Source organism: Sinocyclocheilus grahami, unplaced genomic scaffold (genome assembly GCF_001515645.1).
Source record: "Sinocyclocheilus grahami isolate Dianchi unplaced genomic scaffold, SAMN03320097.WGS_v1.1 scaffold252.1, whole genome shotgun sequence".
In the NCBI taxonomy this organism is placed as follows: Eukaryota; Metazoa; Chordata; class Actinopteri; order Cypriniformes; family Cyprinidae; genus Sinocyclocheilus; species Sinocyclocheilus grahami.
The window spans coordinates 18,669-35,748 of NW_015505431.1; the positions used below are offsets into that span (position 1 = coordinate 18,669).

A 17,080-nucleotide genomic window follows, 5' to 3' on the forward strand; every position below is an offset into this window, starting at 1 on the left:
GGTGCAAAAACACCACTAAAGCAGCCGCTTTTAACCTGACTGCACACTTACTGTAGGCCTGGAGGATCTCTGAGGCCCCCTATTGGCCCGTGGCCCCTGATACTCTACACTGAACTCTTCCACTCTTTTCTGGGTCTGAACACAGGTTCGGTGGATCTCCATCAGTTACAGCAGGTTTGGTCCAGAAGGCTGTTGTGAGCTTATAATGATGTGGATGGTTTAAAACACAGAACATTTTCACTGTTGAACCCTTTAATGCACAAACATATGAAGGACTATAATTCACTGCCCAATACTGCTGACCATCAACCCCTGAAACACAGAACTGAGAAAATTAGGTGGTTTTTCAGGTGTTTTGAACCAATGCATATAAATTATCTTTTCATTTTGAACATTTTTATATGTTAGCTGACAGTGAAACACTCATGTCCGTTTAAGAGCTACAAAGTGTGAAGAGCTCAATCAGCTTTTCACGAGTGTTAAAGTGTCTGTTTAGTGACTGAAACTGAAGACTCACCCGCAGTCATGATCACCAAGATCAGAGGAAGAGACGTTACGAGTGACGTCACCATAGTGATTTCTGCAATCATAAAACAATTATGACATTATGAGCATCATCTATACAACATCATAAACTTTATTGTGTTGCTAATCAATAGACAGAGATCATAATGACTTCAGATTAATTCACTGCTCATTGAAGGCTTGACGTGCGCTGATGTTTCTCATGTCAGGCCTTGTGTGTCTAAAGAGCTTCACACAATATTTACATATGTATCTATATCAAATATTCAGCTTCTGGAGTTAATATCAACTCATGACCCCCCCTATTGGCCCGTGGCCCCTGATTGAGAAGCACTGGTTTAAAGAGCTTCACTCATAATTATGTACAGGATACACAATACTGATCAAACCAGCATTCACCAAACACACAATATACCTTATTTTATTGTTTACTCAATCCTTTCTATACATTTTTAACTCTTCTAAACGTAGTATAAACATGAAGGAATGGTCACAGATAAGAAATGATAAGAACAGCAGCATGACGGGAAGTTAAACTGCTGCTAAACTGCTGAACTATTAATGAATATCACATCAAAAATGAACGCCAGCCTTCCTCTATCTCAGTGTTTGCGCCTCTTCTCAACAAGTCAGTTCACCTTTAGAAATAAGAATAGAGTTTCAGACAATGCAAGAAGTAAATACAGCATCCAATTCACTATTGTTAAAGACTTGTGTGAGAACATGCTAAACATGTTTGCTTTGACAAAACATTTTTGGCAAAGATTAGCCGACTATAAAATGTTAAGCGTAAGTCTCCTCACAAAAGCAGTTTATTCAGCGTAATTAAACCTCTCCTCCATTCAGAAATGGAAGTTTTGCATATGCTTGCTCACAGCTCTTATAGTTTCACGTCCTGTTTCTCACACAAGTGTTGTGTATTTAAAGTCACCGCACACGGTCACACAAGCGCATTTCAACTCAAACGTCAATACAAAGTAAAAATTTAAATTCACCCTATTTATTTTCTTAATGCATCTTTCTGTGCTCGATCCATCCATATGTAGGCCTATCCGATGTATACAATAAAGTCTTGTTTGTTAAGCGGAATCGCTTTTTAGTCGCAACTTCTATTTAATGCCCACTTCAATGTAGGAAAATGGAGGAGCATGTTCAGTGATGCTCCGATTCTTCATGCAACTTTGATGCTGCTGTAGATCACATCGGAATCATCCGCCTTTTCAGCATTTGATCTGTTCAATAAGAATAAAAAAGACAAAACAAGATGAACCATGTTGTGCACCCATAAACACTTGTTCGTCTAAGCTACCTGTGCCTCATTTTTCTTAATAAGAAAGAGAGTTTGTGTGTTTGTTCACATCTTTAACCCTATTGATGCTATATGATGGAGTGTGTCTCACCCGGCAGAAACAGTGTTTCCATATTGACATCCGGCCTCCACAGTCGTGTACCTGGTGTTTCTGTGGTGCTGGACGCTGGCGTACTGAAACTCGTCTTCATCTCCAGCTCTCTGGGGTTCTCTGGGTCTGCTGTGGGTGACGCTGGCATACACCAAGTCATTCGGATCAGCTGTTTTCGAAGGTTTCACGCTCGTCTGATCCGTCACGGCTGTGCTGTTGTTTTCCTGAATTAACACGCACAATCCGGATGATCCCACTGTGATCACAATTACATGAAAATGTGCTGAAACAGATGCTATTCTGGACTTGCCTGTTTTGAAACGCCACTTTGGCCGCCGGCGTCTCCTATTTTCCTGCTGGAGAGAAGAAAAGGGAAACATATAGTATCCATGTCACAGAAAGTAAAGATTACACAGAAACTGGTGTGGTGTAGAAACAATTTTCATGCAGACATTTCTAGTGCACTTCACAAACAGTTACAATGAAACAGCAAGTAGCAGATTGAGTTAAATGTAAAGTTTGGTAGAAAGCCTAACGTACACTAATACTTTTTATTTACAACTACGAAAAATATGATCAAACTAGTCAACAGCTCAAACACTATGTGCAAAAACTAGAAAATAAAATGCATTTATTTTTTAGATATGTTTTGAATATTCATTTCTATATTATATATCATGCATACACTCTAAAAGATGCTGGGTTAAATACAACCCAGTGCTGGGTAAAATAGGGACGCTTTAATTTGATCAAAAGTTTTAAGACAAATGTGAAAAGTCGTTTATAAGGTTACAAAAATGTGTATTTCAAATAACTGCTGTTCTTTTGAACATTCAGTTCATCAAAGCATCCTGAAAAATGAAATAAAATAAAACATGGAAAAACTGCATTTATTCTTGTTTTCTGTGCTGAAAATCCTTTACCTAATTATCTGAAAAGTGACCGGCATTCTGAAAATTGCTTGTCATTTTCTCATTACGATATATATCGTTATTCAATCTTTTTGTCAGCTTGTTTTCTGTCATTTAGCACAGGTTTTGTATTTCTTTTTGGAACTGATTGATCATAGGCCTCATTGATCTGAGCTTATGCACCTCAGTTCAGAGTGGAAAAAAAGCACAATTAATAAATATTTACTTTAAAATCTAATATTTAGTAATAATATAGCATAATGAGAAATTTATAGGCAATTTTTGTAGGCCAATAATTTTTTCAAAATGAAAAAAAAATAAATAAATTTTTAGAAAAGTGGTTATATCCTGTGTGAGCAAAGTCAGTAAAGATTAGTCCAGTACGATTAAAAATAACTAGCATTTTTACTGGAAAAAGAGAATACTCTCCAGGTCAAAAAGACGTTAAAAGTGTCATAAAAGTATTTATATATGACTGGTATGCTGTGTGTTTTACACCATATAATATATAGATCTTCTGAAGTCATATGTCAGCTTAGTGTGAGGAACATGAAGAAAATGTAATTATATGGCATTGTTCAAAATGCAAGATGAAGAATGAGATTGTTTTCTATATGATGAATGAGTTAAATATCATATGGCTTGGGTTATAGCACACGAGTCACATAAACCACCTTTATGATGTTTTATGGTGTTTTTCAGGTTTTTCCACAGCAAATACGACAGCAGTTTTTTCTTACCTGCTGATTTTTATAACTACAATAATAATACAGATGCTGATGAGCGCCGCCCCGATTCCAGCCACTGCATACAGAAGGGTTTTCTGGCCACCTGAGTGAAGAGAAACATCATTTCAAATGATGCTCGTGACACCAGCAGAGTTCAGTAAGAGTCTCATATTAATACCTGTAGATGTTACAGACACAGATGCTGATCTCTGAGATCCATGTTTATTCTGAGCCTCACAATAGTAGCGTCCGCTGTGATTGGAGTTAAAGCTGGAGATGCTGAAACTCTGTCCAGATCCAACAGCTGAGCTCTGATTCTCCTTAAACCAGCTGATTTCTGCAGGTGGGTTTGAGTCACTGCTGCAGCTCAGAGTCACTGAATCTCCCTCCACTATTTCACCAGATGAACTGATGGACACCGAGACGCTCTTTGGAGGATCTGAAAAATTAAAAACATTACATTTCACAGTGCATCATTTGATCGGTCTGGACTGTATTTTGCTGATATGAAGATCAAGTCTTGACGTACATCTGACGCTGAGAGTGACGGCAGGAGACAGCAGATGTTTCTGATCTCTCACTGCACAGCTGTAGTTTCCCGTATCATCACTGCTGACCGACTGCAGCAACAGCTTATCCGAGTTGCTCGATTCTGATAAACACTTGCCGTTTTTATACCAGGTAAAGTCTGTTTTATCTGAGAGGATACAGGTGGTCTTACAAATTAAAACGGGTGATTCTCCCTCAACGATCTCTTCAGGAATCTCCACTCTGAGCTCTGAAATCATGGAGTAAACATGTTTTATGTTTATAAGAAAGAACAGAGTAAAATCTGTCAGTGTAATATTAGTTTGACTGTACCTGTCACGTTGAGCTCAATGCCAGGATAACCCAGATATTTATCTTTTTTTGCCACGATTCTGAGACAGTACATACCTTCATCCTGATGTGACACATTACTGAGTTTGAGAGCAAAAGCTCGTTGCTCTTTATCAGGTAAATACTGAACTCTGCCTTTGTAATCCGGATGATCCAACAGATTGACGGGTTCTTTACCTTTAACTGGGTTTACAGTCCAGAATGTCTTTGTCACAGTGTGATGATTTGGATGGTTATAACTGCCTGATAAATGTGTTGTTGAACCCTTTAGGGCACATTTCATCAGATTTGAGTACTGAACATGCCATTTCTGGCTGCAGATCACTGGAAAATATGAAACAGGCAAATACATGAAATTTCTTCCATTCTGTGTAATTATGTTTTCACTTTTCTCAACAACACAGAAGTTCTAAAGTAAGATGTGCTCAACCTTACGTCATGTACCTCAATGTTTGCTTTGATTGTGTTTATAGTTTGTTAAATATATCATAACTCTTCAGTTTTACTCATTGTAACCTGACATTGTAAGAAGACAAAGTATAATATAGGATCAACATGTCAGTCATAGTCCTGCTCTCGGTATCCCTAACTTTCTAACATGCCACCAAGTGAATAACAAAAAACACAGAACATGAACAAGAACAGTTACATGAACACAGAAATGGCGCCGCTAGCCCGTATTTCCAGGAAGTGTCTAATTTGATCTGTCACTATAGGCATAATGCACAGTACTGCAGGTGTCTGTGTTCGTTTTGCAGAACTAAAAATCTACAATATATGAGCAACACTTTTCCACCATACACATCAAACTGTCATTAAACACAGTATACAGAAAAACATACTGGACGATTTCTTCATATGCATGAAAATGAGATTCTGAGACTCACCAGGAATCACGAGCAGAGAAATCAAAGAGAATAGGCTGAACATTCTAGAAAACATTTGGAATGGTGTTAAAAAGATACTAATGTACGGCAGACTTAAGTGTATGCATTTTTAAATGTGATATTTAATCATCTACCTATATCGAAACTGTAGAACAATATGTAGAAAAATATGTATTTGCATTGTAAAAATATAGTTGTCCCTACCTTGCTTTGATCTGCAGGGTTTGAGTGTCATGTAGCAATGATAGTTGATGTACTGTATGCAATATTTAACTATTATCTGACATCCTGTCTCTCATCACTTCCTCTGTCTGAGTGTGAGACACTCCTCCACCAGTCACAGGACACTAGAGCATATCTCAACACAGATACTCAGCCAACCCTACTGAGAATCAATCAAACCTCATTGCATTCAATCAGATAGATGGGAGCTGAACTGAAGAGATATTTTACATGCAAGTTCACTGAAAAACTATGGAAACTCAAGTCAATGTGACATTCACGTGGCACTGGAGAAAATAGCTCACCTTCCTCTTTTTCTTTCTTTTTGCAGTAATGCTGGTGTTGTAAGAGCCATGAGAAATGGCTTCTTAACAGCATTGACTTCCTCATCAAACCCCATTCAACAAATAACCCAGCTATTTCACATAAATATAGAGTAATAAGCAAATGCAAAGACATTTTGCAAAGACAACTTACACAAGTTGTTTATGGGGTAGATCTCAACTTGAAACATGTGAATGGAAACAATTGAAACAATGCCCCCCCCCCCAGATTCTCCTTGTGCCCCCCCCCAAAAAATGTCCAGCCAAAAAAATAAAATAAAATAAATAAAAAATAAGCATTAAACACTTATTTGTACTATCTAAATAAGGATCAGTCACTTTGTTCAAAGGAAAAATTGCATGCACATAATGACATTTGAACTCATAGCCACAAAATCTTATTATAAAGCTAACTGTAACATCCAAGCAGAAAACACAACAGTGCATTTCTGTTCAGTGAAGTATAAAATTGCCTTTATTACAATCACAATCACCTGCTTGCCTGTAAGCCTACTTAGTATATCCTATTTTAAATAAACTGTATACTGAATTTGTTTTTGTGTGAGTGTGTGTCTTCCTTCATTAGCCTTCATTGGCATGAACAGCTCGATTAGTTCCTGTATCAAATGAAGGCCCACCTTCTGAAATATGAAATTTATAATGGTTATGGGAGGACGCTTAATTCACAGCGTTGCGTTCTTATTCTGTACCATTCTGCTTGCCTGTAGCCTACATATATTTTTTATTATCTGTATACAGGATTTGGTGTTCGTCCATTATAAGCCGCATTAAGAGTTTTCTTTATAATGGTTTTCTATAGTAAGAAAATGCTTGCAATTCAGCGCGTTGCCTTTATATTCTAGGCTCATCTGCTTGTTAAGTACATATTTTTAATAAACATACCGAAATTTGGGCTTTTTATATGATTGTCTTCGTCCATATAGCTAAGCCACATTAAGTGTTTTATTTAAGCTAACGGTTTTCTATGAGGGAGATGGCCATGCTTAATGTGAAACTTTAACCGTTGCGCTCATTTTGGGCTATTGTTCGTCTGTAAATAGGCTATTTATAAATAAGCTGTTACTTTAACCGTTGCGCTCATTTTGGGCTATTGTTTGTCTGTAAATAGGCTATTTATAAATAAGCTGTGCTGCACCTGCAGGACTTGCACGTCCATGTCTGTCAACGAACATTTCCGTCAGTAATTTCAATTACAAATTATATATAATTAATAATTATATATCATTTGTTGTACATATCCATTCATATGTGTAAATAGTAATAATAATAACAATAATAATAATAACGGAATAAGCAGGCTAATCAGCCAAAATTGTAATGTTTTTAATAAAGGTGTGTATTCTGTAGACTAATGTTAACAGATAAATTAGATCTTGTTATTAAGAACTTTTGGGAGAATATAGGACAGAAGTCAAACATTTATGGCAAATTTATATATTGTTCAATTATTTGACCGAACTGACATATGACATGAAAAATGACATGAAAAATCACTGACTAAATGTAAAGGACACTTCATTATAAAAAAAAAAAACATAACATAATTAAAGTGCATATACTGTATTAGAACTGCATCGCATATACTCATTTAATTAAATCGTAGCGGTTGTGAATTCACAATTATGCTTAATAATGATTTTAAATGGGTTTAATATATCATGCAGCCTTGGGAAACGGTCTAATAATGTGCTTTATGGATTCTCGTCCGTGAAATGAAGTCGAGGATTTAAAAAAAAAAAAATCGAATAGTCGAATAAAATCGACGAATCGCGACAGCCCTAAATATTATATTATAATATTATATATGCAGTATTATACAAAAAAACTATGTATTGTATTTATAAATGAGGACATTCATAAATGTCCTGTAATGGAGGTTTTCATAGCTTTGATAAGTGAAAGTGAAAAGTGAGGTGACATACTAGGAATTAGTGCTCTGCCTTTATCCCATCCAAAGTGCACACACACAGCAGTGAACACACACCCGAAGCCGTGGGTGTGATTCGCTTGATTCGCTTAATATTGTCTACACACATATTTAACATTTCTGCACTCACACAGACACAAAATGCAAGACTGAAAATTGAGTAGCCTAAATAAAAGTAAACGATGATGAATATATTACCCTAGAAAGTGCTGCCCTACCACAGTTTCTGATTGCCCCCCCAGTCCAGCGAGCCTAGTACCGGGCCTGAGTAAGAACCAGATTTAACAGGTTTTTTCAGAACAGGGAAGGCCTTCTTAAGTGGAATCAAGGATGGTGACAAACACACTGAGATGAAAGACACTGCTTGTCCAAGATTGGATGGATGGATGGATGGATAGATAGATAGATAGATAGATAGATAGATAGATAGATAGATAGATAGATAGATAGATAGATAGATAGATAGATAGATAGATAGATAGATGGAAAGTTCCAGCGAGCCTAGTACCGGGCCTGAGTAAGAACCAGATTTAACAGGTTTTTTCAGAACAGGGAAGGCCTTCTTAAGTGGAATCAAGGATGGTGACAAACACACTGAGATGAAAGACACTGCTTGTCCAAGATTGGATGGATGGATGGATGGATGGATAGATAGATAGATAGATAGATAGATAGATAGATAGATAGATAGATAGATAGATAGATAGATAGATAGATAGATAGATAGATAGATAGATAGATGGAAAGTTTACTTATATTTTGGAATAGAACTCTGAACATTCCACACACGTGTCAGTTGATGAGTGAGCGATCAGCACCGCGGACAGCGCCTTCACACTGCACACCTCTGCAGCTCACCGACCCGACGCGACATCTAGAGGAGAGCACGTGTTGCAGTATAATACACGCACATCGAACGGCTGTTGAAATCTAGATTTCTTTACTGGACGACCTGCTGTAAACGTGTCAGATTAACCATAGACAAGAAATGCTGTTGCAACCCTCCTCAATGCCCTGTTCTGCAAAACCTGTTAAATCTGGGTCTTACCTATAAGAACACCACTTAAAAACACGACCGTTATCACAAAAACACCTGATAGAAATCATTTTTAAAACGAAAATTCACTGTATTCGCACACTGCCTGAAGTAAAGCAAACAGCGAGATGCGATACAATGTTGCTCCAATTCATTTCTATTTGCATAGCGTTTTGTACAATACACATTTAAGTTAAAGCAGTCTAAAAAGGGAAAGAAAAAGGAAAACAGCAAGGAAACAGCCTAAGGTGCCGTTTACAAAGTTAAGGGAGTTTTTCACGTTTGTAGAGTTTTTTTTTTTTTTTATAACCCAGTTTTATAACTTAAGTAAACGCAAAAACGCCTGAAATATAGACAAAGAAGACACCTTGTTGTTGTAGCATTGTTTAAAGCAAGTCCTCTTCATTACTTTTACACGCATTTAGATGACACTCATTTGTTAAGATGCATGAAGCAACTCTTTCACAAACAGAAGGCTGCAGCTCACATGTAATGCTGCAACCTGTTTTTTCTATATTTTTGGGAACATGCAATAAACTGACGTATTTAACAGTTGAGATGTTTCTCAGCATTTATGTGATATTGAGTTATCTTTTTACATTGACTCAGTTAGGTTGTATTTACCTAGAATTGTAAGCATAAAGTTTGTTTAAAATAACAAGGCAAAATTAAATACCAAACTTCATATTCATTTAACATAACATTTTGAGTTATTTTACATTGACTCAGTCAAGTTGTTTGAACTTAAGTTACAATATTAAATATTTCAACTAGCATCAACCGAAAGAAACATTTGAAATAAAACAACAGTTGAAATGAAAGTAGTATTTATTTGGTTGAATAAGAAAATATGCCAAGTTAGGTGAAATGAACATGAACTTTGGTTTTGAAAACTTAAAGTAAGTCCACTTTACTTTCATAAACTTGACAATTAACTAAATTTGTCAAGTTGAAAGTACTTAATATTCTAGGTAAATACAACTTCCCTGTGTCAATGTAAAGAGATAACTCAAAAGTATAAAATACTGTGCATTTTCACAGCACAGCTTTAAAAACGAATGCCAAATGAAATGAAGATGTCAGATCGAATTAAAATTGTCAAATTAAATAAATCAATTGTCAGTTTTGAACAATGTTATCATATATAGGATCCTGAGCTTCAGGTTGGTCTGTGTTTTCACAGGATCTCTTCATATTCTGGAGAAGAAGTGAACATATTCATCACTAATAAGATCTGATGTTAAACATCCACATGATAAACAGCAACAGCAGAGGAACTCACATCCAGAGTGTCGTATTCAGAACATCTGGACTTGGGCTCAAGGCTCATGTAGGCGTCCTCAGGAGACTCCTGACGACACACAATGATGAGAGAATTCATTCTCCCTCCAGAACTGACAGACACAGATGAGGAGACGTACTCACCGTCTTATTGTGTCCTGATCCTCCGTGCTTGTGCTCTTCTGATGGAGTCGCTCGTTTCCTGAGAGAGAAGAAGAAATGAACGCGAGCACAAACTGACTCTGAATCTTTCTGACAGTACAGACGCAGAGTCTCCTTCACCTTCTGATCAACAGCCCGATGAAAACCACAGACATCAAGACAACAGCTGCAGTGATTCCCACCGTCACCCTGATCAGAGATGAGCTGCTTTCTTCAGCCGTGCAGACGAGAGGAAGAAGAACTGTTACTCTTTACATAGACAATGAGCTGACTGAGATCAACAGAGATGATTCTCACCTTTAACAGAGACTGTAACAGCGTCTGATCTCTGTGCATCTGGAACAGAAAAAAGAAGTCTATGCTTAACATGTGTTTATCAGCGGTAACGCATTACAAGTAACAAGTTATGTAATCAGACTACTTTACATTAAATTAAACACATTACTTTTTATTTTTAAGTTACTTTTTCAAATAAGTAACACTAGTTACTTTGTTTTCCGATTTTTTTCCATATTTAGAGAAATCGGGAGTAAGTGCAGAAGCATTGTATTGAAGCTTGTTGTCGCATCTGGAACAGAAAAAAGAAGTCTATGCTTAACATGTGTGTTTATCAGCGGTAACGCATTACAAGTAACAAGTTATGTAATCAGACTACTTTACATTAAATTAAACACATTACTTTTTATTTTTAAGTTACTTTTTCAAATAAGTAACACTAGTTACTTTGTTTTCCGATTTTTTTCCATGTTTAGAGAAATCGGGAGTAAGTGCAGAAGCATTGTATTGAAGCTTGTTGTATTGAAGTGAAGTGAAGTGACATGTGGCCAAGTATGGTTACCCATACTAGGAATCAGTGCTCTGCATTTAACCCATCCTAAGTAAACACACACACCGTGAACACACACCCGGAGCAGTGGGCAGTTGGGGGCTCAGTGCTTTGCTCAAGGGCACCTCAGTCGTGGTATTGTAATGAGAGAGAGCGCTGTACATTCACTCCCCCCACCTACAATCCCTGCTGGACCTGAGACTCGAAGGTTTAGGTTACGAGTCCGACTCTCTAACCATTAGGCCACGACTTCCCCTAGATTTGAATGGGGAATTCAAATGTGAGCATGCCTTTACATGCTAGACTAAATGTGAGCATGCATTTACTCCCCTCCCTTGCACAAAAACAGATTTAGTATTCCTCGAAATGAATATAAACAGTGACATGCAAATTCAGAATATGATGCAAACATGCAATAATTAAATGTTAAATAACACAAATATCAAAAATAGTGTGATTATTCCTTTAAAAATAAAGAAAAAAAACAACACAGATTTTCTGAAGAAAGTAAAACATTTCATATGGCCATATATTGTTGTAAACATTTAATAAAATATTAAGTTAAATTCATTAAACATCCTTTTGGATTATTAAAATGTAATTAAACCATTAAAACGAAATCCCGAAAAAACTGTAAAAACTAAATTTGAGAGAAAAAATTATTTAATTAATAATTAAAAAAATAAACTATATATATATTTTTATAAACTATATATTGTATATAAAAGACAATAAAAAAATTAAAATAAAAAAAAGGTAGATTTAATATAATCCAGAAAAAAAAACAAATTCCAGGAAAACAGAAGTGCCAAAAGAGTACATATTGTAGTAATCATATGCTTAACTGCTTTTATAATTATTAGCGGTCCTTGGAAAGTTTTCTCCCCTGTGTGGGGTCCCTGGCCCCAAAAACTTTGAGAACCGCTGCTATAGTGTATGTAAATGTAATGCAATGTGATGTAAATTACTCTGGATATGGACATCTGCCCAAGGAATCAATGTAAATATAAAGATCTTTTTGTGAGACAAGATCTTTATATTTAAATTTTTCAAAATGCTACACTGTGTAACTTTTGGACCCCTAGCGGTTGAAGGAAAAAACGCAAGTCAGTAACATGTAGTTTTATGCTTCGCCCGCTAGAGAGCCACAACTTGCATAGTGTACTCGCTTATTATTTAAATATTGTTATTTCTGAAAAAAAGTGACATGGTTTAGCTTTAAGCAGCCCAAAATGATTAGTGGTTGATTCTGTATAATCAGTTCAATTCCAGTTCTTACATTGAAATGTAAAAGGTCTTTATTCACACCTATCACCTATCCGGCTCTCCACTCACCTGTGACTTCTAGCTGGATTCCCTGATCGTTTGTCCAATTTTGCCCGGAAGCAGTGCTGAGCACAAACCGGAAGATGCCGGCGTCACTCTCCCTCACGTCCCTCAGCAGCAGCGAGCAGTTTCCCGTGGCAGGCTGCACAAACTCCACACGGCCTACAAACGCAGGGTCCTGAGACACCCTGACCCTCTGCCACGGGGATTTCTCAAAGAGCCATTCGGCTGCGCTCACCTGCTCGTATCGAGAAGTGTGTTTGCAGGGTATGAGCACCGTCGACTGCCGGACCACACACATTGTGCTGACGATATGAGTCACGTCATACTGCACACCTGGAATACACACCAGTGCATGCTTGGAAGGCTGCTTTGAGACACACTAAAAATCAAGGTTCTTAATTAGCATTATGGTTCCATGAAGAACCTTAAAACTCTTAAAAATAAAGGGCTCAGAAGGGACTACACTGCAAGTACAGAAAGCTGTAAACTGTGACCGTTTGACCTCAACTGAAGTGGCACTGGATGCTGTAAGAGAAGTTGTTTCAAATGTGCTGCCAGTAAAACAGCTTTGTTTTCTGCTTATCGGAAAACAGTCTTCGGTAAAGACTGGTGTTCATTACATTACCACATCACAGGTATGTTACCCTTTGCCATCAGAGAGATCCAGATGAAGGATTGAAGCAGTAGAGCTGGACACACCTGCAAGACATGAGATGTATCATGCAAAAACCTCCATGAATCAAATATCTGATTCAGTCTTCACACACTTAATTAAGACAAGTAAATAATATGCATTCTGTTGTCATTATTCCTTAACCTTTTACAGAAGCATGTAATAGAAGCCTTGTTCTTATCATTGCTTGACTTAAAGTGACCACAAATGACCAGACTGTTCCTTACTACCATAAGTGCTGTCTTGTGCTAAAATACAGTGCAGTGCAGTAAGCAATCAATCATTGCAGTAATTTTAACTAAACATGATTTAAAATGAAATATATTACCATGATACTGTAGTCTTCTAATGACGAGCATAAAAACAGAAGTAAAGACAAATACTGGTGAGACAAGATAGCCTGAGACCAAAACAACATGTCCTCTTCCCCTGTGAAACTATGGTGAGAAATGTATATTAAAAAAAAAACAGCTGACCACACTTGTCTTAGATGGTGTCATAACTACGGGAAATATTGTAGCTCTGAAGGCGCCAAATATCATTATTAGTATAGCTCATGCTTACCATGCATAATTTCCCACATTGTTTTTGACGAGGACTTGAACATAACTCAAAATGAGTTCATCAGTTGTGTTGAGTTCATCACTTCATCGGTTGGAAATGATACACATTCCACATCGAAGGAGGAGTCTGAGCCATATGTACACTACAATAAAAAAGTTCAAAAGCTGTCAGTGAGGCAGTACCTTTTCAAAAGCTACACATTTGTACCATATTTACCCATAACGGGGACATATTAGTAACTTAAAGGTAAATATTAGTACGTAAATGGTACAATTCAGTGACTTTTGAAAAAGTATCACCCCACTAACAGCTTTTGTACCTTTTGTACATCACAATGTCACATTTTTGTGTCCCTAGAACAGAATTCAATTTTCAAGAGATTATGAGAGATATATATATAGGCTAATAATAACACTCTGCCTGTTTGTATGACTTGTTTCTCACTTAGGCTATACTTGCGAAAGTAATGCTACTTGGTTCCGTTGCTGTCTAGTCTGTGAGACACTGCACATATGTTCATATACTTTCCAATACTCTCCCCCAAAGTAAGTTAAATTTGACAAAACCTCCATTTGTAAAAAAAAAAATAAAAAAAAATAAATCCTAAATCCTACATTTTAATCCTAAAATGTAAAACGTATTATAACGTGTATTTAAAACAATTTTCAAAAGCCTATATACAGTATGTTACAGTACGTGTGTGTGTGTGTGTGTGTGTGTGTGTGTCTGTGGTATTTATCACATTATGGGGACCAAATGTTTTAGGTCCCCATGAGGAAAATTTTTGAGGTCCCCATGAGGAAACAAGTTTATAAATCATACAGAAGGAAGTTTTTTGAACATCTAAAAATGCAGAAAGTTTACTGTGATGGCTAAGTTTAGGGGTAGGGTTGGTGTAGGGCGATAGAAAATAGTTTGTACAGTATAAAAACCATTACGCCGACGGAATGTCCCCATAAAACATGGAAACACAACATTGTGTGTGTGTGTGTGTGTGTGTGTGTGTGTGTGTGTGTGTGTATACACTCTAAAAAATATGTCCCTCAAACTTCCGCGAGCTCTCTTGGAGTCCGTCAGTCATCATGTCCAACAATAACGCTAGCAGCAGCAGTGTGGCTGTGGTGCAGAAAGCCGTCAAACAGCTCAGCCTAGAGGCCAAAATACGGCGAATTAACGTAAGTATGCCAGCTTCAACAATAAACGTGAAAGAGTTTTGGATTTGGAGAGTTTATGGATGAGTTTAACCGGTTTGAGTCACTGCTAGTGCTAACGCTAACCGACAAAACAACATTTTAAACGCGTTTTAACTCATGTATAGGTAAATAACGTGACGTCCGAGATGCTTTTAAGCTGTTTTATACGAGTTTTTTAACTGCCAGAAGCGTATTTTAGGCGTGAAAGTTCAGACAACTGTTAGAAGTTGTGTCTCATGCTCATTAATAGTGTAAATATATGCAAACTGAAGCTCTGCTGGTGGTACTATAGTGATGGTATCAGATTGCAATACTATGGCAATTCATTGTATATTATGTTACTTTTAAGAATACAATTGTAAAACCTTGGTATGTGTCCAAACTAAACTTTTAGTTTTTGTGTGCATTAATTATGGTGACCCAGCCTAAAATACCCCAAATATGAAAATGCCTTTTTTTTTTTATAATACTGTGCAATAAATGTAACTTTAAATGCAATGTTTGCCAATGTTATTTTTTCAAAGTAGTGGTAACCTAGTTTTTCAGTTAATTACTTTTTACATCCTATAAATTCGTCATCCCACTCGGACAAAAACAGATTTACTTTGTTTAATGCTCAGAAGCGATCAGATAACTTATAGAAAAGCTTATTACAGCCATAAATGTAGGGCAAGGTACTAATAGGTTAAAAAAAACTTGATCACAGTACATTAAGAATAATTTTCCAAAAGTCTTTTGAAATGTTATGTTTAAATGTGCAAATTATGTATTAGCTGATTAAATTTGCAGTAATTTGCATACATTTCCAGAACAGAATCCTGAACATTAGATAAGGCAAGGTTCAGAATTCTTGTTTTTAACCCCTCGATAAAACCTTCAAAATATAGACGGGAATAAAACTAAGTTTGCTCAGGGGTGTGTGCACTCAATGCATAGTATCGTTTAAAATGTCGACTTAATTGTAATTTCTGTAGGTTTCTCAAGCTGCCACAGACCTGAAGAACTTCTGCCTGCAGAACGGCCATAAAGACCCGCTGCTGGTGGGTGTACCGTCCAGCGACAACCCCTTCCGCCCGCCCAAGTCCTGCGGCCTCCTCTGAACGACTGCTGTCTGAACACACATAGGTTACCTACAGCCTCCTGTCCTTCTAAAGCACTGTAGATGCGTTTAGTACATGCATACACAATCAAAATGTATCAGCCCATCAAAGATGTAGATGAGTTTGTTTATTCATCAGATTTGGAGAAATGTAGCATTACTTCACTTGCTCAGCAGTGGATGCTCTGCAGTGAATGGGTGCCATCAGAATGAGAGTCCAAACAGCTGATAAACACATCACAATAATCCACAAGTAATCCACAAGCTGTTTGTTTGTAAGAAACTAATCCATCAAGACATTTTTACCTTCAACCTGTTGCTTCTGGCAAAAATGTGTGTCCATAATCCATAATATTGTTTCCTCCAGTGAAAAAATCATCTTGCCTGAATCAGGAGAGAAATATGCACAGATCAAGTACCATTTACAAGCAGTTCTAAATAAGTTGGTGGATTTTGATGTGAGAGGACAACAGCGGATGGACAGCGGATTTTACTTGATGAAGCGTCATTATGGATTATGGACTCATATTTTGCTTATGGACTTGTATTTCTTGAATTAAGTTGAAACTCCTTATAGGTGGATTTGTTTCTTACGAACATGCGGTTTTTCACTTCACAAGGCATTAACTGATGGACTGGAGTGGTGTGGATTACTTGTGGATGTTTTTATCAGCTGTTTGGACTCCCATTCTGACGGCACCCATTCACTGCAGAGGATCCACTGCTGAGCAAGTGATACAATGCTACATTTCTCCAAATCTGTTCCCATGAAAAAACTCACCTACATACTGGGTGGCCTGTTCTCTGCAAATTTCCATTTTTGGACTACTCCTTTAAATATACTAATATCTATATTAAATCTGTTATTTCAGAGCTGGTGAAGCGCTTCAGATGATGTGGCTGCCTTCAAGTGTCTGTTTCTACCTTTACACTACTCCATAAAGACCTCCTGGAGCACTACACACACACAAACACTACTTAGCATAGCAAAGCAAGAAATATTTCTACTGTGTTCATTTTCTTCATATCTGCACAGTTGCTGTCTATTTGTATGAACTGTATTCAGACCGATCGGTGTATGACATCAAAATACC

At 37.0% G+C, this 17,080-nt stretch overlaps 3 protein-coding genes across 3 annotated transcripts; 1 reads left to right on the forward strand and 2 right to left on the reverse strand.

Moving 5' to 3' along the window:
- Positions 1-963: 963 nt before the first annotated feature.
- Positions 964-5,610, reverse strand: LOC107598463 (B-cell receptor CD22-like). The gene is made up of 9 exons (XM_016289806.1): positions 5,535-5,610; positions 5,331-5,374; positions 4,426-4,767; positions 4,094-4,342; positions 3,743-4,003; positions 3,577-3,667; positions 2,236-2,281; positions 1,926-2,149; positions 964-1,757 (listed from the first exon to the last, which is right to left on the reverse strand). The coding sequence occupies exons 2-9, from the start codon at positions 5,371-5,373 to the stop codon at positions 1,697-1,699; spliced, it is 1,317 nt and encodes a 438-aa protein (XP_016145292.1). The 5' UTR covers position 5,374; positions 5,535-5,610; the 3' UTR covers positions 964-1,696.
- A 4,368-nt stretch (positions 5,611-9,978) lies between these two features.
- On the reverse strand, positions 9,979-13,630 carry LOC107598521 (uncharacterized). Its single transcript, XM_016289893.1, has 8 exons — positions 13,607-13,630; positions 13,102-13,156; positions 12,464-12,790; positions 10,600-10,638; positions 10,423-10,513; positions 10,285-10,342; positions 10,142-10,210; positions 9,979-10,056 (listed from the first exon to the last, which is right to left on the reverse strand). Exons 1-8 carry the CDS (start codon positions 13,628-13,630, stop codon positions 9,979-9,981), a joined length of 741 nt encoding a protein of 246 aa, XP_016145379.1.
- Positions 13,631-14,739: 1,109 nt separating this feature from the next.
- Positions 14,740-17,074, forward strand: LOC107598549 (guanine nucleotide-binding protein G(I)/G(S)/G(O) subunit gamma-5-like). The gene is made up of 3 exons (XM_016289923.1): positions 14,740-14,869; positions 15,862-16,012; positions 16,859-17,074. The coding sequence occupies exons 1-2, from the start codon at positions 14,777-14,779 to the stop codon at positions 15,985-15,987; spliced, it is 219 nt and encodes a 72-aa protein (XP_016145409.1). The 5' UTR covers positions 14,740-14,776; the 3' UTR covers positions 15,988-16,012; positions 16,859-17,074.
- The last annotated feature ends 6 nt before the right edge of the window (positions 17,075-17,080 follow it).